This window comes from Muscardinus avellanarius (assembly GCF_963383645.1).
Source record: "Muscardinus avellanarius genome assembly, chromosome: 3".
Taxonomy (NCBI): Eukaryota; Metazoa; Chordata; class Mammalia; order Rodentia; family Gliridae; genus Muscardinus; species Muscardinus avellanarius.
In genome coordinates this window covers 45,269,142-45,294,092 of record NC_137788.1, presented here as the reverse complement: position 1 = coordinate 45,294,092, position 24,951 = coordinate 45,269,142, and the positions used below count along the sequence as shown (strand labels likewise).

The following is a 24,951-nucleotide window of genomic DNA, read 5'->3' as shown; positions in this document are numbered from 1 at the left end:
CATGCTTAACATATTCAAGCATGGCGTGCCCACATTATTAAACAGCAGGATAGAAAAAAAAAAACATTTTTACTATTTGCCTTACAACTCAGAGAGTCCCTAAAAGCCTGAAATTCAATGGTCTACCTTAGCTGCTAACAAAAATTTCTCTTATTATCAGGAAAAAAAAGGTCCAAAGCCTTAAAAATGAAGGAATTTACAGTTTAAAAAATTAGGTGGGCATGGTGGTGCATGCTTGTAATCCCAACATTTGGGAGGCAGAGACTGAAAGATAGGTGTGCGGCCAGCCTCAGCTACTTAGTGAGGCCCTCTGCAACTTAGTGAGGCCCTGTTTCAAAATAAAGAATAAAAAATAGGGCGGGGGGATGTTGCTCAGAGGTTGAATGCCCCTGGGTTCTATCCCCATCCCCAGAACCAAAAAAAAAAAAAAAAAAGAAAAAGAAAATCTAGTTCTATTGTAGATATATAACATCAAAGAGCAGGGAGGGAAAAAAGCTTACAAACTGAGATAGTTGGCCCTGATCCTAATAGTCTAAGAAAGGGCACTTAATAGAGAAAGATGACCAGGAAGTAGAGCCTGCTGCTGCCACAATGTCAGCACACACGGAGCTTTCTCTCTCTACTGTGTCCTTCACATTCCTGGTCTCTTTCCATCTCTAAAAACAGCCCGGTGAGGGTCAGAGAAGTCAAATACCCTACCCGAGAAATAGCACAGCAGATTCCTGTTGCCCGTACTCCTGACTCCTGTTTTCTACTGCTTCCTCTTGTCAGGAGAAAGACACTAATATTGCTCAGCTTAGTTTTATCTGGGCCTTTCCCTTCACCAATTCATCAACATCTGATGAATCCCAGATGTCTCCCCAGTTCCCCAAGCTCTAGATGTCAAGTCTATCAATGCAAGCTAAACCGGTATTTAATATATAAATCTGGGAGGAAGCAAAGGTTTACAGAGCTCCTATAATGCTTTATAGCATTTAATAAGTATTTAATATATACCATATATCACTTAATCCCATCACAGCTCTACAGTTAGAAATTATTCCCACCCATCTTCTAGATGAGACAACAGAACTCAGGGAAGACATGCACCTTGTAAGTGATGGAGACAAGATCTGAACCAAGGTTTCAGAACCGCGGTTCCCCCAAGGCTATGTTCTTTCTACCGTGCCTCAGCAATGGGAGAGCCTGGGCTCTATCATGTTGCCCACAAAAAGACAGAGAAAGAACTTGAGTGCTAAAACATCAAAATAAAGGAATGAAGGAACGATATGTCATGTTAGGTTAATCAACCGTGGCTACCTGGAGGTCTGTTATGTGAATCATTTCAAACAAGAGGAGAGAGGGGTAGAAGACACAAAGAAGATAGTAAAAAGCACCTGACAGCAAAAAAAAAGATGGAAAGTGTACAAAATCTACAAGTCCTGAACATGAGCATGTGTTAATCATTTCCAAACTCTTAGAATACAAGCAAATAAGATGCATTAAGTAAATCTTACTTCATCAACAAGCAGTAAACGGCCTAGGTCTGTGTACATGCCAGGAGCAGCAGGAATTCTTAAGAAGCCAGTTCAATCTAGGACAGGTTACGATGCTTTAACATAGCTGATGTCTAACAAATGGTCATTTGTTGGTGGATGTAAAAGGAGCCGGCAATTTCCAATGGTGGCTTTCACTGGCAAAGTCCTTACTTCAGCACCACTGCTGAGTGCCAACAAGTGTCAGTTTCAGCAGAAATTACCTTGCTGCAGGGTCAGATCCCTTAAGGCTGGGATGAGGAACCTAATGTGGGGAACACACGTGAAAAGAGCCTGTGTGTGGAACAAGGAGCTGGAGGGTAAAAACCTGATTTGAGGTTCAAAATAACTGCTCTGGCTGTGTGTACAGAAGAACCTCTGTGGGCAAGGACAGAAGCAGGGAGACTGAGCAATCAGACCAGGTGGCAGGATAGGCTGGGAGTGTGAGAAATGGGGCCAAGGATGACTTCAAGGCTTTTGGAGTGATGGCCAGTCACACACAGGAGTGACTCACTGCACAGGGGCAGAGAGCTGGAGGAGTACACACTTAAGAGGACAAGGGCGTGGCGGCACATGCCTGGAATTCCAGTACTTGGGAGGATGACAGAGGAGGATTGCAGATTTGCGGACAGCCTCAGCAAATAGTAAGATTCTCATCAACCCAAGTAGTGAAATTCTCATCAATCAAAAAGTGTTTCCAAATAAGAAATAAAATAGGGCTGGAGGCGTAGCTCGAAGGTAGAATGCCTGAGTTGAATCCCTAGTTCCACTTAAAGGAGGAGGAGGAAAATCAGGAGTTCAGTTTCATACATGTTAGCTTTGAGATATCAACTAAGTTCTGCCATTGTCTGAATGTTCCCTTTAAAACTCATGTTGAAACTTCACTGCCGTTGTAACGAGGGTATTAAGGGGTGACGCCTTTAAGAGGAGAGCAGGCCATGAGGGCTCTGCTCTCATGAACGGAAACGCCCTGGGAATGGGCTCCTGACAAAGGAGAGGTTCAACCTCTACCCATCCTCTCCTGCTCTGTCTCCCACATGCCCACTTGCCCTCCCACCATATTAAGACACAACAGAAAGTTCTCACCAGATGCAGCTGCTCACTATGAGACTTCACAGCCTCCAGAACCAAATAAACTTAAGGTTCATAATTTACCCAGCCTATGATATTTTGTTATAGCAGCAGAAAATGCCCTAAGACAGGTGGTACTAGTAAACTTGTCAGTTAAGCAGCTGAATATACACAATGGAGTTCAGTGGTGCTGGATCCATGCTGAATACATGAATCTGGGAGTCATCAGTATACAGATATATATATATATTTGGTACTGGGGGTTGAATCCAGTGCCCAGGGGCATTCTACCTCTGAGTCACATCTCCAGCTCTATTTTTTTCATTTTTAAACAGGGTCTCCTTGGTTGCTGAAAGTCTCATTACATTGTTGAACTTGTCCTCAACCCTGCAATCCTCCTGTCTCAGCCTCCCAAGTACTAGGATAACAGCCCACCATGCCCCGTTCCTTTTTATTTTGATACAGGGTCTTGCTAAGGTGCTGAGAGTCTTGCTAAATTGCTGAGGTTGGCCTTGGACCTGTGATCTTTCTGTCTCAGCTTCCCAAATACTGGGATTACAGGCATGCACCACCACACCTGGCTGAGATTGTTTTTAAAGCATGAAACCAGATGAGATCCCCAGGGAATGAATGAAATAGGGCTGAGCCTGTGACACTGTGCACTTCATCAGAGGAAAATCTGGAAGTCTGGTATCATGAAGGCTGGGAATTAGCCAGTGACCCTAGCATGGTGGTGGTTACTGACTGACCTGGAACAGTAATAGGACAAAGCTGTCATGAATGGGTCCAAGAAAGATCTGGATGAGAGGAAGTGGAGACAGTGAGAACCAGGTCTTCCAAGGCCACTAGACCATGTTCTTTACAGGCTAATTAAGAGAATTTTTTTAATTGCAATACTACAGATTGAACCCAGGGACATTCTACTCTCAGCCCTATTTTTTATTCTTTATGTTGAAACACTAAGTTGTGGAAGGCCTTACTAAGTAGCGGAGGCTGGCCATGAGCTTGCAATCCTCCTGTCTCAGCCTCCTAAGTACTAGGATTACAAGTGTGCACCACCACGCCTGGCTGAGAGAATTTCTTAATCCTCACATTTATCATGCCCACTCACTATTGGACTTCCCAGCTAAAAAAACAGAGGTTCAGAGAAGTTAAATAACTGATCCATGGTCAGAATCCAAAAGCAACAGGGCTAGGACCCCCAACCTGCATGTATAATTCCAAACCCTAGACTGGCAGCTCCGTGGTAGTCTCCCAATCTGGGAAGGAGGTGGCTTCCTAAAGAAGGATGCTTGAGGAAGGACACTTGAATCTTCCCCAGGATTCACTGGTTCTTCACCAGGCTTCTGTACCTCTAAAGCCTGACATTTGGAAAACACCAAAGAAGGCTCCAACCCTTCCCAGCTGACCGTCACCACGACACTGACCTGAGTTGGGAAGCACTGATCCTTTGCCATTCTTCACGTCCACCACCCAGGTGGCTTCTTTACCCCCTGGGCCATCCTTCACCTTGAAGGCAAAAATACCACCGATTTTCTTCACAAACTCTTCCCCTTCCTGGAAATAAAACAACACTGGGAGTTACATCAGGCCCCTTTCTGGTTTTCTCCCCAAGAAAATGAAAGTTTAAATAGGTACATGATGTAAGCAGCTGGGCCGGCGGGCAGTCCCCAAATTCCTCTTTTACCCAGAAGTCAGAAGGCAACCAGGCAAAAACTTCCACGTTTGCCAAGTCTTCTGTTAAAACGTCTCCATAGATACAACTGGGGGAAGGGAAGGGAGGAGGGCATGCCGTCTTTTTCTGCTAAAGGAGCATTCATTTGTCTCAATAATTTGGGAACAATTCACTCTGGGCTCTTGAAATGTAGTAATCCATCCCCTTTCTACAGGCAAATGCCTTCACATCTAATTCTGGCTCTCCACAGTCAGAACTAAAAGTAGTAAGACCAAAGCAACCTCTTTTTTTTCCTCTTGTTTTCTTCTTCTTTTTTTTGTCAACTTACTGCAATATTGGCATAAGGAATTATGTAAGTAATATATCATCCAACACTTACACTGGGACCTTGGGGATTGAGGCTGGCTTAAACACAGAAAAGAGAACCCTTTCTCGGCAGGTGGGCTCCTTCCTCCCTCTCCCCTCCATTCCCTCTGCTTCACTTTTCCTTCCTGAAACATTTGTAAAAGCAGACTTATACTAGGCACCAAGGATTAGAAGTAGGAGTGGCCAGGCATGGCAGCACATGCTTGTAATCCCAGTACTTGGGAGGCTGAAATAAGAGGTTTGAGGGTAGCCTTAGCAAATTATTAGGCCCTTCATAAACTAGACTCTGTTTCAAAATTAAAAAAAAAATAGGGCTGGGAGTATAGCTCAGAAATAGAATGCCCCTTGGTTTCATCCCAAGTACAAATAAATAAATAAATAAATAAATAAATAAATAAATAAATAAATATTAAAAAATAAAAATAAGCCTGAGTGGTAAGAGTGAGCACTGGCAATACTCTATGGCTACTATGACAATACACTGGGATAAAGGGAAGGGCAAGGACTACAGGGAACAATGAAGGGACGATAGCAACCTCATACACCTTGCTTTTAGAAAGCCCAAAGAAAGTCGGGGCTGTGGCACATGCCTGTAATCCAACTACTGGAGAGGCTGAGACAGGAGGATCTCAGGTTCAAAGCCAGCCTCAGCAACTTAGGAAGACCTTGTTTCAAAATAAAAAATAAAAAGAGCTGGGGGTGTAACTCAGAGGTAGGATGCCCCTGAGTTCAATCCCTAATAGCACAAAAAAATAAAAACATAAAATAGCAATCCTTTTGGTACTGGGGATTAAACCCAGAGGCTTTCTACCTCCAACTGTACCTCAGACCTATTTTAGTTTTTGAAACAGGGTCTAAGTTGCTACAGCCAGCCTCGAATCTACAATTCTCCTATTTCAACCTCCCAAGTACTGGAATGACAGAGTGTGCAGCCAGTATAGTTGTATTTTCATGTTCATTTTGGGACTGTGTACCTTTGAGTGCTCTTATTTCCAGGAGCATGTGTTTCACACCACTTTACTTCACAGATACCTCCCTGCGATGATTTATATCCAAGACTCTTCCTTTGGTATCACAATATGCATTCTTCTTGTTTACTTATTTGGTACAGAGTATTGACTCCAGGGGCACTCTACCATTGAGCTACACGTCAGCCCCTTTTATTTTGAAACAGGGTCTTACCAAGTGGCTAAGGCTAGCCTCAAGCTTGCAATTTTCAGGTCTCAGCCTCCCAAGTACTGGGATTGCAGGTGTGAGCCACTGCACCCAACTTCACTATATATATATATATATATATATATATATATATATATATATATTTTTTTTTTTTTTTTTAACAAAAATATGTTTGCTATGTTCAAGCACTGTAATAAGTACCTGGAATAGTTAAATAATTACTTTCCCTGAGGAAATTACATCGGTTAATATTAGGTACCAATCTGTTTCTAAGTATGAGCCATGCCCTAAATTTGGTCAAATTTGGTCATTCTTTTTGTTGTGTTTTATTTAAAGGCAGCGATTAAGATATAATTAGAATCCCGTAATACTTACCCTTTTAAAATATATAATTCAATAGTTTTTTAGTACATTCAAAGATGTGCAACCAACATCATTCATTTCAGAACATTCTCATTATGTTAAAAAGAAACTTGTACCCATTCGCAGTCACTTCCCATAAATCCCCACTACCTTTTTTTTTTTTTTTTTTTTGGCAGGTCTGGGGATGGAACCCAGGGGCATTCAACCTCCAAGCTACACTCCTTGCCCTGTTTTTTATTCTTTATTTTGAAACAGGGTCTCACTAAGTTGAGGAGGGTCTAAGTAGCTGAGGCTGGCTTCGAACCTGTGTGATCTACTGTCTCAGCCTCCCAAATGCTGGGATTACAAGCGCGCGCCACCACACCCAGCTCCCCGATAGCTTCTACACACCACAAATCTACTTTCTGCCTGTATTGATTTGCTTATTCTGGGCATTTTGTATAAATGGAACCATATAAAATGTGGTTTCCTGTGACTATATTCTTTCACTTAGCATAATGTTTCACAGTTCATGTATGCTGAAGCGTGTATCAGTGTTTCACTTCTTTTTATAGTCAGATAATATTCCACTGTATGGCTGTATCTTCTTTTGCTTACTCGTGAACTAATGGTTGCTTTCACTTTTTGGTTTTTATGAATAATCCTGCTAGGCCATCGGTGTACAATTTTTTGTGTGGACATGGGTTCCAATTTATCTTAGGTAACTGTGGTGGAACTGCTGGGTCATAAAGGTAATATCTAACTTTATGAGGAATTACCAAACTGTCTCTCTAAAGTAGCTATACCATGTAATAATCCCACCAGCAATGAGGGGCTCCCGTTTCTCCACATTGTCACCATTAATTATCTTTTTTATATCATCCTCCTGGGTGCATCAGTCTTTTTGTTATACATAGGTACTGCCCCTGAGCCTACCTGAAATTGACCATGGGTCTTAGGATAAAGCAGCTGTTCTGAAAACATGTTGCCCAGGCCTACTTATATCAGTAATGAGAAATGCATCTTTTACGTGTGAATGTTCTGAAATTACCAGTATTTTCTAGTTAAACCCCAAGACCAAAATGACTATCAAGTTGGGGTGTGTGTGTGTGTGTGTGTGTGTGTGTGTGTGTGTTACTGGGGGTGAAACCCAGGGGCTTTTCCACCTCCAGGCTACACTCCCAGACCTATTTTATACTTTATTTGGAAACAAGGTCTCGCTAAATTGCTGAGAGCCTCACTAAGTAGCTGAGGCTGGCTTCAAACCTGTGCAATCCTCCTGTCTCAGCCTCCTAAGCGCTAGGATTACAAGCGTGCGCCACCACACCCGGCTGATTATCAGGTTTTTTAAGTAAAAAAAAAAAAAGAAAAAAAGAAAAAAGAAAAAAGAAAAAAAGAAAAAAAATTATCTTATTTCAGTTTCTTTTATAAGAGTTTATTCAAATAGTTTTAAGTTAACTTTAATAATTGGGCAGGGGGTAATCAATGTTTTCAAGTACTTTTATATACACAATTTTTTTGTGTGTGGGGGTACTGGGGATGGAACCCATAGGCATTCTACCTCCAAGTTACACCCCTACCTCTCTATTTTGTATTTTTTATTTTTGAAACAGGGTCTCACTGAGTTGCAAAAGGCCTAAGTAACTGAGGCTGTCCTCAAACCACGATCCTTCTGTCTCAGTCTCCCAAATGTTGGGATTACAAAACACCCAGCCACATTTTTTTTAATCTTCATAAAGCTGTGTAAGAAAGCCGGGCATGGTGGCACATGCTTGTAATCCCAGCATTTGGGAGGCTGAGACAGGAGAATCATGGTTCAAGGACAGTCTCAGCTACAACTTAGTGAGGCCCTCCACAACTCAGTGAGATGCTGTTTCAAAATAAAGAATAAAAAATTGGGCAGGGGGTGTAGCTTGGAGGTCAAATGCCTCTGGATTCCATCCCCAGACCTGCAAAAAAAAAAAAAAAATAGGTCTGGGAGTATAGCTCAGAGGTAGAATTCCCCTGGGTTCCACCCCTAGTACCACTAAAAAAGATTGCCCTTATTGCCAAATCAGTATTATCAAAGCACAAAGCCTGGGGAGGGTAAAAGGTGCCTGAAGATAAGAACAGACAAACAGCCTTCAGATTATGAAGACTGTGATAAGTAAGGTCAGACTTTATCCTGTTGGCTGTGGGTGTCCTGTGGGAAGTGTTAATGTAGCTGAAAGTATTAGCAGTTCATGTTAGTGTTAGATGGGTTATTTAGATGGATTCCTTGGCAACAGTATAGAGGATAGGCTGAAGGGTTCTTAACCTTTGGAGGCTCAAGTTGCCTTTTATTTTATACTTTTATTTGGAAACTGGGTCTCACTAAGTTGCTGAGAGCCTCAGTAAGTAGCTGAGGCTGAACCCGTGCGATCCTCCGGTCTCAGCCTCCCAAGTGCTGGGATTACAAGCGTGCGCCACCATGCCTGGCTAATAAGGGTGCATTTTGAGCGTATATACACCATTCTCTTACACGTCTGTGCCCTGGCTCAGGCCCCTGCCCCTACATGTTCACCAATTCCTATGCTCCTCCTGTCTCCGCCTCCCAAGTGCAGGGATTACAAGCGTGTGCCACCACGCCTGGCATGACATTTTCAAACTTGAGCCTGTGACAGCAGAGCAGATTCTGCTACCAGACCATGACTTGAAAGAAGTTCAAAGTCTTCCCCACATTCCCTGAACTCTTCTCTCTCTGTGGACATCATCTAAGAGAGGGGGTTAATAATGTAAGTACAGAGTTCTAGACCACCCAAGAGCCGGGCTTCCTGCCCATGAATGACAACTTCTAGGTGCATCAATGCATGTTCTTGCACCACAGCTATGGGCAGACACCAACAAGTCAGAGCAGGGAACCACCAGCAGACATTTAAAAACTCCACCTGCAGGCAGGGCGTGGTGGCGCACGCTTATAATCCCCACGCTTGGGAGGTGGAGACAGGATCGCACAGGTTCGAAGCCAGTCGCGCTGGCTTAAGAGACCGTTTCTAAAAATAAAAAATAAGTCTGGGAGTGTAGCCCGGAGGTAGAAGGGCTTCCAGGAACCCCAGTACCACACACACAAAAAAAAATTCCACCTGCATGTGTGAAGAGAAATGTCAACAATCCTACTACTCACCCTCCCACCTCAAGACAGATACAGATTAATTTGACTTGTTATTACCTCTGAGAACCAATGGACCCTCTTACATAATCACATCCCTTGGTCAATAAAACATTTTCATTTGAAGTGGGAGTGTGGAAATGAAGGAGGAGGAAAGAGAGTTAAAAGGGAAAAGAACAGTTGCGAAACTGGAGATGATGAGCACTAACAAAGTTCTAACCGCCTCCTTATGGGAAGAAAAGTACTTCTTTCTGAGTAGGCAAAAGGTCAATGAGTAGGTCCTGTTGTAAATTTAGTAGGGACAAAAAAAAATTAAGACAGAATTCAAAGAAGTGCAATGGAGTATTGCTAACAAAAAGTGGAAATAAAATCTCTTGCCAGGCTGCCTTTGCTAATGCAGAAAATGCATGAATTGACAAAAGATTCCAAGATACTCACTTTCTAGTGCTACAAACACTAAGAAAACTGACAATCGTGGGAAGGAGAAAAGAAACAAGGGACAAGGTCCATGGGGTGAGGTTATGAAGGAGCAGAGAGTGAAAATGGAAGCAAGCAGCACACATCTGCACAGCTAAAAGCATAGTGCAAAATAAAAACGGCACCGCTTTGTTAATCCCAGTGACAAAGTACCTGATAAATGATCTATGCTCAAACTCCAGACCCGTGCTAGATAATCTCTAAAATAACTTTTTATTTGATTTTAATAGACTATGGTTTAAAAAGTTAAAAATAAATTAAGCTGAGCCCTCAGAGTTCATCTTCATTTTACAATGGAAAATTCGAAAGAAAGAAATTCAAAACACAGTAAGCTTTTTTTTCCTACTAGGTTGGTAAAGTTTTTTATTTCTTATTTTTGGTACTATGACTTGAACCCAGGGGCACTCTTGTTGAGCTACACACCCATCCCTTTTTTTTTTTTTTTTTTTGAAACAAGTCTCATTAAGTTGCTGAAGCTGGCCTTAAACCTGCCATCTCTTCCTCCCAAGTACTGGGATTACAGACATGTGCCACTGTATCCAGCAGGAAAGGATTTTTTTGAAAACCATCTAACATAGTATCAGAGAAAGGGTGAAGAAAAAAGTTACTCTCCTAGCTGGACGTGGTGATGCATGCTTGTAATCCCAGTACTTGAGAGGCTGAGACAGGAAGACTGCACAGGTTCAAAGCCAGCTTCAGCTACTTAACGAGGTTCTCAGCAACTTAGTGAGATCCTGTTTCTGTTTCTAATATAATATAAAAATAGATCTGGGAAGCTAGGTGTGGTGGTGCACGCTTATAATCCCCACGCTTGGGAGGCTGAGACAGAAGGATTGCACAGGTTCTAAGCCAGACTCAGCTATTAGTGAGGGTCTCAGCAACTTAGTGAACCCTGTTTCCAAATAAAGTATAAAATAGGTCTGGGAGTATAGCCTGGAGGTAGAAAGCCCCTGGGTTCCATCCCCAGTACCTCAAAAAAAAAAAAAAAAAAAAGTCTAGGAGTGTAGCCCAGAGGTAGAAAAAAAGCCCCTGGGTTCCATCCCCAGTACCATAAAAAAAAAAAAAAAAAATTCTCCTGAATTGTCAATAAATTAGTACCTTCTTTCTGGTAGAGAGTTTGGCAAATTGGTATTAAAATGCAAATTGTGAGTTGGGCATGGTGGCACATGCTTGTAATCCCAGCATTTGGGAGGCTGAGACCAGAGGATCGTGGTTCACGGACAGCCTCAGCTACTTAGTGAGGCTGTCTGCAACTCAGTGAGATCTTGTTTCAAAATAAAGAATAAAAAATTGGGCAGAGGGTGTAGATTGGAGGTCGAATGCCTCTGGGTTCCATCCCCAGACTCGAAAAAAAAAAAAAATGCAAACTGTACATATTTAACTACCCCCAAATTCTGTCCTTTAATTGTTAAACTAAGTTGATCATGTGATAAGTACTTAAAGATAAGTGCAAAGGAAACTTATTACAGCAGTGTTTTCTTGCAAAATTTAAACACAAGTTGATATTCATGACCTGAGGGTAGTTAAATAAATTATGATATATACATGCAAACAGGTACAATGTACTGACAAGGATGGTAAGAATTTATATGTATGGCCATGGACACAACGTCAAGAAAAAACAGCAGTTATGAAAGAGCCCTGTGCAGGTGCACCCCACGAGATGGTGCGGTGACAGCCCTGCAGCCCCTGGGCCAGCTCTTCCTTAGGAAGGTGGCTGATCAGCATGAAATAGTGGACATGCCCAGTCACATCAGCGCAATCACCTTGGATGGTAAGTCCTGTACCATAGAATGATTCCAGAGGAGGGAAGAGAAACCTCCGTGGAGCCAGGGAGGAGGTCTAAAGGAAGGGGAGGAAGAAGGCTGAGGTTCATTAATGGAAATACTACCATCAATTATTTGAACATATGTGAATACACCAATGTTAATCCCAGTACTCTGTATTGGGAAGGAGGGAAATGGGGAGGTGGCGGGGGTCCCAAGTGCTCTCTGCATGTATGTCATTGTCAACATGATTTATATTATGGTGGGAGACTATAATACACCAAAAAAAGCACTTAAAAAATAAGTCCTATTGCCTACAATAAGAGAATCACAAAATATGCACAGTTTGCCTTTTAGCTTGTGACTAAAACAGGAGTGAAACACATAGCCTAAATCCATTTGCTTATTTCAGCCCACTTTGATCTCCACATCAGATGTGAAACTTGAATTAAAATGGTGGCTGTAGCTGGGCGTGGTGGCACACGCTTGTAATCCCAGCACTCGGGAGGCTGAGACCTGGAGGATCGCGGTTCGTGGACAGCCTCAGCTACTTATTGAGGCCCTCTGCAACACATTGAGACCCGGTTTCAAAATAAAGAATAAAAAAAAAATAGGGCAGGAGGTGTAGCTCGGAGGTCAAATGCCCCAGAGTTCCATCCCCAGACCCGCAAAAATAAAATAAAATAAAATAAAATGGTGGCTGTAACTGTACCTTGTATAATCTCAAATATAATATCAAAAATGAAATCAGGCATGGTGGTACATGCCTATAATCCCAGTACTTCGAACGCTGAGACAGGAGGATCTCAGGTTCAAGCCAGCCTCAGCAATTTAATAAGACTCTCAGCAACCTAGTGACACCCTGTTTCAAATCAAAAAAGTTAAAAAGGACTAGGGGTATTGCTCAGAGGTATAATGCCTCTGGGTTCAATCCCCAGCATCCCCAAAATAAATAAATAAACGAATAAACAAACGAACTCAATAATGAAATTCAAGGATGCTCCAAAGTTCAAAACAACGAAATAACTATCTCATTCTGCCTGAGGAGAATAACTGTTTTTGAAGAGTTACTATTAGATTGCTTTTTCTATGACTATTATCTATCAAGAACTAATTATTGTACAAAATTTGATCTATAAAAATAGTATAATTAAAAATCTAATGTGCATTGTATTAACCTAACTATAAAATTATAATAAACTTATATACAGAGAGAGAAGGAAGATGTGTGAAAGAATGTTCCACCATTATTAACATTTTTAGTGAACTCTGAATGGTTTTAGAATTTAGAAAGGCTTAAAATTTTATTTTTTCTGTGTTTCTGCACAACATGCATTTTAAAAATTAGCATCATTTGAGCTGGGCGTGGTGGTACCTGCTTGTAATAACAGCATTTGTGAGGCTTAAACAGGAGGGCCTGGATTCATACCCAGCCTTAGCTACTTAGTGAGGCCCTCTGCAACTTAGTGAGATACTGTTTCCAAATGAAGAACAAAAACTTGGGCTGTCAGTGTAGCTCAGAGATAGAATGCCCCTGGGTTCAATCCCCAGCACCACAAAATAAATAAATAAAATAAAAAATTAACATCATTTTTGCAATAGAAAATAAGAAATTAATATTACTTTGAAAAGAAAGTTGAATGTGGTGGTGCACACCTGTAATCCTAGCTACTCAGGAAGCTGAGACAGAAGGACAACTTAGTCTGGGCAATTTAGGAAGATCCTGTCTCAAAATATAAAAGGGCTGGAGATGTAGCTCAGTGGTAAAGTGCCTGGCTAGTATGTATAGGACCCTGTGTTCAACCTCCAGTACTGAAAAAAGGAAGTAAAGGAGGAAAGGAAAAAAAAGTCCTCAAACATAAATGATTCCTTTTTTAAGAAGAATTTTGATATCATACAATTCAAAGCTCATTTAAAATATTATTCTTTGGCTGGGCATGGTGGCACATGCTTGTAATCCCAGCATTCAGGAGGCCAAGACAGGAGGATCGTGGTTCGTGGACAGCCTCAGCTACTTAGTGAGGCCCTCTGCAACTTAGTGAGACCCTGTTTCAAAATAAAGAATAAAAAATAGGGCAGGGGGTATAGCTTGGAGGTAGAATGCCCCTGGGTTCCCTCCCCGGACCTGCAAAAAAAAAAAAAAAAAAAAAAAAAAAAAACATAGATAGATAGATAGATAGATAGATAGATGATAGATAGATAGATATTCATTCTTTGGCCAGGTGTGGTGGCACATGTTTGTAATCCCAGTACTTGGAAGGCTGAGACAGGAGGACCGTGGTTCACAGACAGCCTCAGCTACTTAGTGAGGCCTTCTGCAACTTACTGAGGCCCTGTTTCAAAATAAAATAATAAGCTGGGCATGGTGGTGCATGCTTGTAATCCCTGCGCTTGGGAGGTAGAGACAGGAGGATCATGCAGGTTCAAAGTCAGCCTCGCTGGCTTAAGAGGCCCTGTTTCCAAATAAAAATAATATAAAATAGGTCTGGGAGTGTAGCCCAGAGATAGCAGGGTTTCCAAGAACCCCAGTACCACCAAATTAATTAATTAATTAATTAATTAATAAAAATTAGGGCTGGGGGGGTGTAGCTCAGAAATAGAATGCCCCTGGGTTCCATCCCCAGTGCCGCAAAAAAAAAAAAGAAATAATTTTAAGTAAAATCTTTTTAATTCAGAAGAAAATTAATTATAAAAAAAAAAGAATGACTTTGGGGGGTACTGGTGATTGAACAACAGGAACATTCTACTTCTGAGCTACACCTCAAGCCCTATTTTATTTTTATTCTGAAATAGGGTCTTGCTAGGTTGCTAAGAGTCTCACTAATTGCTAAGGTTGTCCCTGAACCTACAATTCTCCTGTCTCAGCCTCCCAAATACTGGCATTATAGGCGTGTGCCATCATACCTGGCTAAGAATGACAATTTTAAACAGTATTTATTCTACTTCTTTGACTCAAATCTCAAAATCTGTACATTCCTGAAACATGTTTTTACTGGGATGACAAGGAAGGAAGCCTTAATGACTCAGAAACCTAAAACACACTCAATACTTGACAACATGACATACATTCTTAGCTTGTGCCAGCTCATGGTAACACCTGAGACCTGTGTGCACTTCCCAGCCTCAGGGTCCCGGATAATGTTTCACACAGATCTTACCTCTTCAAGCTTCTTCTCAATCTCCTTAAAGACAAGGTCTGCCTTAAACCCATCGCCTGCAGCGCTGGTGGGAACAGCCTCGATTTGTTGTGCTCTATGAGAACTGGGGAAAAGGATCAATTTTAATTCAGGGAGTCATACACATATTGGGGTTTTCAATATTATACAACTGTAGTTTTCAAAGACCCTAAGAACAGAGATGTTGCAACTCTTATCTAGAATCCTTAGAAAGTACATAAAACAAGCTTTCCTTCTTGCTTTTTCACTAAATGTTGAACACTCATTAGCTACTAGATATTGTGCTTGAAAATACAGTAAACCAAAAAACCACCTCTCATTAAGCTTATATGCTAGCAGAGAAGATAATTAATAAGCCGAAAAAGAATATAGATACTATGAAGAAAATAAAGGAGAAGGGGTTAGAGAGAGAATACATTTGTGTGTGTTGGGTACGCTGTTATTTATTTATTTATCTACCTATTTATTTATTTATATATTTATTTATTTAGCTATTTTAGATAGCATGGTCAGGAAAGGCCTCTCTGGGGAGGTGAAAGTTAAATTAAATTTTAAACTATGTAAATGAGCCAAACATACAAAGATTTAGGTAGGGGAACCCATTTCAGCCTGAAGGAACTCAAGTATAATGAACTTAAGGTGGAAACCAACTTGGTACAGGAAACAAAAGTCCAGTACAGCAGGAGCAAAGGCGGAAAAGACAATGTTAGAGACACACATGGGGCAGATAGGCCTTTACAGGTCTACTCAGAAGTTTCCGTTTTAAGGGCTGGCGGGTAAAGCTCAGTGGTAGAGCCTTGATCTAGCTGGCATGAGGCCCTGGGTTCATCCCCTAGCACCAAACACACAAAACTGCTTCAGTTTTAAGTATAATGAGAACAGGAGAGTATGATTCACTTTACAGGTTTTAACAAACAAATCTGGCTGCAGCTGGAAATGGACTGTAAGGGGACATGTGGGAGGCAGGACAGCACTGAGGTAGCTACTGCGGTGTCTCAAGTGAGAGATGATGGTAATTAGAACAGGATTATAAGAGAGTAGGACATAAGCAGGTTGGACTTGGGCCTTATTTTTCACCTGCAACACAAGATCTTAATTTTACAAACATCTGTGCATTGACTGTTTGGTACTTTAGAAACAACTACAGGTAGCCAGGCATGGTGGTGCACGCTTGTAATCCCCGCGCTTGGGAAGTGGAGACAGGAGGATTGTGCAGGTTTGAAGCCAGCGCTGGCTTAAGAGACCCTGTTTCCAAATAAAACAGTATAAAATAGGTCTGGGAGTATAGCCCAGAGGTAGAAGGGCTTCTAGGAACCCCAGTACCACCAAAAAAAAAAAAAGAACTACAGATAAATGACCTGGTGTGGAACATGGAGCGCAATCCTTATACAGCCACAAGGGTATAGGTTGAACCCACGAGCCACCTCCCCTCAACTTGCTCTTGATTCTGAACAAGTTGCTTTATCTTAGTGTACAGTGTGAGGAAGGGAAAAGATGGAGAGTGCCAATAACTTTGAAGTGAAAACAACTGGCAGAATTCGTGGCCTATGGGAAGCAAAGATAGCCAGGATGTAAATAAAAAGTGGAACCCAGCTGGGTGTGGTGGTGTATGCTTGTGATCCCAGCATTTGGGAGGCTTAGACGGGAAGATCGAGGTTCGAGGACAGCCTTACCTACCACTTAGTAAGGCCCTTTGGAATTCAGTGAGACCCTGTTTCAAAATAAAGAATAAAAAATAGGGCTGGGGGTGTAGCTTGGAGGTAGAATGCCCCTGGGTTCCATCCCCAGTAACGCAAAAAAAAAAAAAAAAGTGGAACCTACTTTCTACAGGACAGTCAAGGAATGACCTCTCTGAGCAGGTGAATTTGAGCTACTACCCTATTAGAGTAAGAGGCCTGGATATGAGGCTGCTGGAGTGGTACAGACAGGAGGTGATGGGGGCCTGGACTACAGATACAGGCTGCCAGCAGATGGAGAAAGGGGAATGGATTCAAAACAGAAACAGAATCTATAGGCTGTGCTGCTGGGAGTGAGAGGATGGAGAGGGGTGAGGAAAGGGGAGGGAAGATTCAGTGGGTGGGAAAGATTCAGTCACTGGGGATGACAAGGCCACTGCTGAGACAAGGAAGAAGGTTGTGGGAGTAGAAGGGATCAAACTTCTGTTTCAGGCCCAGTCCGTAAGATTTCAAGGTACGAGAAGGCAGTTAGAGATGAGAATCTGGGACTCAGATGAGGGGTCTGGGTTGGAGATAAAATGAAATATTCATCAACTTAATGAAAGTACTTAAATCCCTGGAATGGACATAAAGGAGTTACAGAGAAAGGGAGCCCAGGACAATGATCTTGGAACCCCATTATTTAGAGTCCGGGACAGAAGGGGAAGCAGCAGCCAGTGCTGACTCGAGCAGAAATCCAGGAGAGCATGAGATCACAGAAGCCCAGAGGCAGGAGTAAACTACATCAGAGGCCACTAAAGGTCAGTGCCCCTGGATTTGGCAACGAGAGGACACAAGACCTTGACAAAGGCAGTTTCAAGTGGCAGAGGGTGGGAGTCAACCATAGGGAACGGGAGAAGGAAATAGAGACAGCATGACTCTTGAGATTTTCCTTTTAGGGGAACATGAAATGGAGTGGTCTTCAGAGGAGGGAATGTCGCCAAATAAAGTTATTTGCTTGTTTTGGGGTGGAATTAAAAATGGCATCTTTGACTAATCTCTTAATGAAATGCATTTTCTTCTGGAGATGCTTCTTAAAAACTTTTCTCATTTTTAAAACTGCATTAAAATACTTGCAAATGTAACATCTGCCAGCCTAACTTTTTATTTTTTCACCCAGTATACTCAACCAGTGAGCTACATCTCCAGACCTTTTTATATCTTTATTAATATTTTTATTTCTTAATTTTGAGGCAGTATCTCTCAAAGTTGCCCTGGCTGGTCTTGAACTTGCAATCCTCCTGCCTCTGCCTCCTGAATACCTGAGGTTAGGCATATGTCACCGCGCCTGGCTTCTAACCATTTTTAAACGTATAGTTCAGTGGTATTAAATATAGTCATAATGCTGTGCAAACATCATCACTGCTCATCTCTACAACTTTTTTCATCTTGTAAAACCAAAATTCTGTACTTATTAAACAAAATCTTCCTGCTGGGTGTGGTGGCACACACTTGTAATCCCAGTACTTGGGAGGCTAGGACAGGAAGACTCCAAGTCCAAAGCCAGTCTCAGCAACTCAGTGATATTCTCAGCAACATAGCAAGACTGTTTCAAAACAAAAAATGTAAAGGGCTCGGGTATAGCTCGGAGGCGGAATGCCACTGGGCTCAATCCCCAGCACCCTCCCTCCCTGCGATGCCTGGTACCCACCACTCTGGTCCCTCTGATTGTGACTACTCTGGAGTACCTCATGTAAATGAAACCATACAGTATTTGCCTCTTGGTGACTGGCCTATATCACTTGGCATAATGCCCTCAAGGTTTATTCATCTTGTAGCATATATCGAACTTTAAAGGAAGATCTGGTTTTGCTTTAAGACTAACAGAACGCATAGCTCGATGATGGTAATGAATCAGGGGAAAGGAGGTGGAAGAGAAATCTTATAAAGATGACGATGGATCTAAGACAAGGAGACTCATACTAAGAAAAGATCAGATGGATGCAATTCTAGATAGGTCTATCAGTCTTAGATCAGTGATGATCGAGTTAGGTGTAAGGACTTTCATTTTCTCAAGTAGGCATAAAGCAAAGTAATCGGCAGACAGTCAGGTATGGTAAGTCTAAGAAATTGAAAAGCGAGCCTACCAGAAGAATCATCCTCATGAACCAGGAACAGAATTGAGGCATAGAGTGGAGTGTGATTTTAGGCTACAGGCTTTGCCCTGCTGCTCCCGGGTTGCAACACCTCCTTCTGGTAAAACAGCCCTTCCCCCGTGAGACTCAGCTCAGAAAACACCTTTTCTGTGAAACCCTACTAGATGCCACATTACGACCACCATCACCACCAATAACACCACCACTCTTTGTATTACCAGTTCCCAGCACAGCATAGGCAGTTAATAAATAGTGACTGATTGAAACTGAAATCACATTGAATTTTCCCTTCCTAAATTTTTTCCTTTCCCACTTAGTACCATTCTTTTTAGTCAAAAGTCCCAATGAGTGAGAGCCAGGCGTGGTGGCGCACACTGTAATCTCAGCATTCAAGAAGCTGAGACAGGAGTATCACACACGTTCAAAGCCAGCCTCAGCTACTGAGTGAGGCTCTCAGCAACTTAGTGAAACCCTGTTTCCAAATAAAATATAAATTAGATCTGTGAGTATAGCCCAGAGGTAGAAAGCCCCTGGGTTTCACCCACAGTGCCACAAATAAATAAATAAAACAAAAGAATAAAAAATAGGGCAGGGGATGAAGCTCGGAGGTTGAATGCCCCTGGGTTCCATCCCCACACCTGGAAAAAAAAAAAAAAGTCCCAATGAGTGACCTAAAACCAGGTGGCCATAACTAGCCTCCACAAGCCAATTCCATTTTATTAATGTTCCATTTTTTAACTTTAAACATTACTGTACCTTTTTTCAAACTTGCCACATCTTAATTGTATATGATAAAATACTTGATATTAGTAGTACTTTTCTGTTATGTGGTAATGTCCAGACATGATCCCAAAGGTCACAGACATCTATCTTGTTTGTTTTAAAAAGGTCACCAACCTATTAAGCAACTTTTCACCCAGATTATGAAAAAGTTAATTTGTAAAGTACTGTCAATATATCAATATTTTCTAAAACCCCTCCTTACAAATTTACTTTGTATGCATGTGTGTGTTTTACTGGGGATTGAACCCAGGGGCATTTGACCTCTGAGATACACCCCAGCCCAATTTTATTTTTATTTGGGAACAGCATCTCACTAGGTTAATGAGAGACTCACTACCTGCTGAGGCTGTCCTCGAACCTGCAATCCTCCTGTCTCAGAGACTCCCAAGTCCTGGAATTACAGGCATGTACCACCATGCCAACTACAATTTACTTTATCTGTGCCATGCTCAAAGGAAACTGAATATACCAACTTAAATTAGAAAAAGAGATTATTCACACTCTAGCCAGGTGTGGTGGTACATGGTTATTACAAGTTCTTGAGAAGCTGAGACAGGAGGATCACAGGTTTTCAGCCAGCCTCAGCTACTTAGTGAGGCCTTCCAAAACTTAGTGAGCCTCTGCTTCAAAAGATAAAGAATAGGCAGCACCAGGCCCCAGAGAGGAGGGGGACTCAGAACGGAGCTCAGAGCCACAGAGTAGATACCCCGACCTCATGCCTGAGGATGCGGCAGCAGCGCCTTACTGCCGGCGGCAGCGGCGAATTCACCGGACAGCACCAAACCAACGCACTCAACAGCCCACCAGGCTCCAGAGAGGAGTGGCGGACAGCGAGCCGAGGTGAGCCGCTTCGGAACAGCTGGGCGGAATTCGACAGATTTTTTGGCGCAGGGAGCATCTAAAGCTCCCAGAGGCTAGGATCAGCACACCCTGCAGGGATTCAGAGCAGAGCTCAAAAACAGAGAAGAAATACGCCAGCCTCACGGCCGAGGGCGTGGCAGCGTCGCCATATTGCCACCGGCGGCAGCAGCAGCAAATTCACCGTGTCCACTACAGCTCCATCTGCACACTCAACAACAGTGAGTCAAATTGCGGCCCCTAGAGGAGAAGTTCCAGTACTGTACTCCCAGGGACTTGACTCAGTGGGGGAGTGGAGGTGGCAGAGATATCACACCATAGGAGAACGCCCAACCTGGCACCCCCCATGGTCTAAAGCAGCCTCGATTGACTCCCTGGGTCTGAGACTCTATGATACAACCCAGTAAAGGAGTAGTGGGGACTGAGATACCACAGACTCGAGATTCAGAGCACCTTAAGTGAAGTCATAGTGACCCAAGAAAAGAACCCAGAGAAGGCAAACTTCTGAAATCATGGGAAAGAGGAGTAACAATGGAGCAATGAATGCCCACAACCCCACAACATCAGAACCTGATAACAAAGAAATCCAGAGATTTCTAGAAGATCAAATCAGGAAAATAACTGTAGAAATAATAGAGGTGTTTCGAAAAGAATTCAGAGAGAGCCAAAAAGAGATAAAGGATGCAATTAATGAAGTAAAGGCCTCAATTCAAAGTACAAACAACTGATTAGACCACATGGAAAATAGAACCTCACTCTTAGAAGATGATCACTCCAAAAATGAACGCATAGTTTCTAATCTAGAAAAAAATATCCAACAGCAGGAATCTGACATTGAAGAAATATGGGCCCATTTTAAGAGAGCTAACCTAAGAATAATTGGAATAGAGGAGGGAAAAGGTGATACCAAAGGGATCAGCAATCTCTTCAAGGAAGTAATAGCAGAAAATTTTCCAAACATAGAGCAAGAGATCCCGGAAACTTATAGAACTCCCTTTAGACAGGATCGGAGAAGAGGATCCCCACGCCACATAATTGTCAAAATGACCAATGTGGAAGCCAAGCAGAGAATCTTAAAGGCAACAAAAACAAAGGGCCAAGTGACATTCAGAGGCAAACCAATTAGAATCACTCCAGACCTCCCAAACCAAGTAATGAGAGCCAAAAGGGCTTGGAGTAACATATTCCAAACTCTGAAAGAAAACAACTTCCAGCCAAAAATTTCCTACCCAGCAAAACTTTCTATCAAATTAGATGGGGAAATAAGAAGCTTCCACGACAAACAGAAACTGAAGGAACTTATGTCTTCAAAACCAGCACTAGAGAAAATACTCAAAGAGATTAACTACAAAGAAGAAATAGGTAACACACACCAGAACCAGAGAAACAAGAGTTTCCATCCAACGAGATTCATTATTTATGTTAGTCTTTTACCTATCTCTAAATTGTATTGTTTGCTCTTATTGTTGCTAATTTTTATGATTTCTAGTTGGAATATTAATATACCTTCAGATATAGCATTTGGAAATATTTTATCCCATTCTATTAGTAACTTTTAACTCTGTTTACATTGTCTTTGGATATACAATTTTTTTTTTTTTTTTTTAGGGAGTCTGTATACCTTTCTGTTGCCTGTGCCATTGAAATCATATCCAAGAAATCACTGCCAATTTCAATGTTGTGAGGTTTTATGACCCAGATTTTCTTCTAAAAGTTTATAGTCTTAAGATTTATATTTAGGTCTTTTATCTATTTTGAGTTAATATTTGTATATGGTGTTAGGTAAGGGTCCAATTTTATTCTTCTTCATATAATTATTATTTTTCAACAATATTTAGTTAAAAGATTATTTCCTCCACCAAATGTTCGTGGAAACCTTGTCAAAAATAACTTGACAATATATGGAAGAATTTATCTCTAGGCTTTTATTTAACTCCAATGGTTTATATATCTGCCTTTAGAACAGTACTACACTGTTTCAATTATTGTAGCTTTATATGGTTTGAAATCAGAAAATATACATCTTCTAGCTTTGTTCTTTTTCGAGATCGTTTTGGGTATGTAGGGTACATATTCCATATTAGGATAGATTTCTTTCTGAAAAATAAATAAATAAATGTATGATAGTTTCACCTAAAAAAATATATTCTCTGGTAAGAAAGAAAGCAAAAAGAAATATTGAAATGTTATCATTAAGTCATCAAAAGCTTGGTATCAGACAAATGAAACTGTTATGTGAGATTATCATTGTTAATTTTGGATAAATTGCTATAATACTAGATGTCAACCACTAAGCCAAAAATGGGAAGGAGGGATGGGGAGGGAACGGGGTGGGGACTGGGTAGGGGCTAACTGGGCAATGTGTGCATGTATGTCTACAAAAGTAATTTTTATCCCATTATGATGTATGAATACAGTGCACCAATAAAAAAATTAAAAAAATAGACAAGACACATGGAAATGTAGAAAAAAAAGATAAAGAATAAAAAAATAGGTCTAAGGGTGTAGCTCGGAGGTAGAATGCCTCTGGGTTCAATCCCCAGTACCAAAGAAAGAAGAGAGAGAGAGAGAGAGAGAGAGAGAATTCACACTCACAAAAAAAGATATTTCTCATCTTGCTTTATTTTATAGACAGGGTCTTGCTACGTTGCCCAGGGTAGTCTTGGACTCCTGTGCTTACATGAACCTCCTGCCTCAGCCTCTGGGGAACTGGGACTACAGAACTACTTGTGATTTCTTTATATACAATGTCCTTTTAGTAGAAACTAATTTCTGACCGGTTTTTATTTAAATTTAGTTTATATATAAAATTTCTGGAATAAATCTGGTATGTAAAATGTTGGAAGGACGCCGGGCGTGGTGGCGCACGCTTGTAATCCCTGCGCTTGGGAGGCAGAGACAGGAGGATCGCGCAGGTTTGAAGCCAGCCGCGCGCACTGGCTTAGGAGACCCTGTTTCCAAATTTTAAAAAAAATGTAAAAATAGGTCTGGGAGCGTAGCCCGAAGGTAGAAGGGCTTCCGGGAACCCCAGTACCACCAAAAAAAAAAAAAAAAAAAATTGTTGGAAGGAACCTTGAAGATTAACCAGTAGAATAACCTAGTTGGTGTATAAATTTCTTCTAGATTCCTGTAAAATTTAACTTTACGATCTATACAGGCTTTGCATCAACAACATCAAATACTGGAAATATAGCAAGTTAAAAAACAGGAACTCTAGCCAGGTCTGGTGGTGCACACTCGTAATCCCAGCATTCGGGAGGCTGAGACAGGAGGATGGTGGTTCGTGGAAAGGCTCAGCTACTCAGTGAGCAACTCAGTGAGGCACTGTTTGAAAATAAAGAATAAAAAATATATATATAGGGCTGGGGTGTATCTTGGAGGTAGAATGCTCCTGGGTTCTATCCCCCGTACTGCAAAAGAAAAAAACAACAACAAAAACAGTAACTCTGAACTGGGCAGACGATGGTTATAATCTTGATTCTTGAGACTCCATTAAACTGTTTTTATCTCTGGTCATCAATCTCATCTACAATGGGCTATAATACCTACCATGTGGATTGTTATGAGGATTAAGCAAAGAACTGGGGCTGGGTGTAGCTCAGTTTTAAGCTTGAGCAAGGTCCCTAGGTTCAATCCCCAGCAGCACAGGCAAATGGGAAGCACCTGTCACGCGTGGTCCAAGCACACACTAGGCCCTCAAAAGGTGGTTTTTAAAGAATTCTTAAGCTGGGTATGGTGGCACATGCCTGTAATCCCAGTACTTGGGAGGCTGAGAAGGAGGATCGCTGGTTCATAGCCAGCCTCAGCAACCTAGTGAGGCTGTCAGTAACTTAGTGAGACCATTTCCAAATAAAAAATAAAATGGGGCTGGGAGTGTACCTCGGAGGTAGAATGACCCTGGGTTCAATCTCCAGCAACACACACACACACACACACACACACACACACACACACACACGGATTCTTACAATTCAACAGCCAAGGCTGGCTTCGAACCTGTGATCCTCCTGTCTTAGCCTCCCAAGTACTGGGATTACAAGCATGCACCACCACGTCTGGCTACTACTTTTTCTCTTTTTAAAAGAAGTATTTATTTACTCACTCATTCATTCATTCATTCTGTGGTGTCAGGGCTTGAATCCAGGGCTTTGTGCATACCAGGCAAGTACTCTATCACCAAGCCCCATCCCCAGTTCATAATTTTTATTTCTAACTTTTAACTGCTTATATAACTCAGGATTGACACCTATTAGGTTAAACTAAGCTTTCAAGTTTAGTTTTCCATTTAAAAAAAATCAGAACAGTTGGACATGGTTGGCACACACTGGTAATCCCAGTACTTAGGAAGGTAAGACAAGAAGATTATAGGTTTCAGGCCAGCCTCAGCAACTTAGCAAACCCTGTTTCAAAATAAAAATTAAAAAAGGGCTGAGGGTATAGGTTGGAGGTAGGATACCCCTGGGTTCAATCTCTACCCCCCCAACACACAAAATTTGGAACAATCCAATATGCCTCATCCAAGGCTGGGCGTGGTGGCGCACGCTTGCAATCCCCGTGCTTGGGAGGCTGAGACAGGAGGATTGCGCAGGTTCAAAGCCAGCCTCGGCTACTTAGTGAGGCTCTCAGCAACTTAGTGAGACCCTGTTTCCAAATAAAATATAAAAAAGGTCTGGGAGTATAGCCCGGAGGTAGAAAGCCTCTGGGTTCTACCCCCAGTACCACCAAAAATAAAAAAACAATATGCCTTATCCAAGGAATGGATAAACTGTGGTAAATCCATATAGCAGAATATTGTTGAGCAATAAAAAA

General features: G+C 41.7%; 1 protein-coding gene across 1 annotated transcript in view; it reads right to left on the bottom strand.

The window, feature by feature from the left end:
* Positions 1–24,951, bottom strand: part of SCP2 (sterol carrier protein 2) — a gene marked incomplete at both ends in the record, with an annotated part of 99,220 nt that overhangs the window by 6,933 nt on the left and 67,336 nt on the right. Inside the window, 2 exons of the mRNA XM_080691418.1 lie at positions 4,013–4,142; positions 14,673–14,775. Of these exons, the coding sequence (XP_080547544.1) occupies positions 4,013–4,142; positions 14,673–14,775 (233 nt within the window). The remainder of the gene's footprint in view (positions 1–4,012; positions 4,143–14,672; positions 14,776–24,951) is intronic.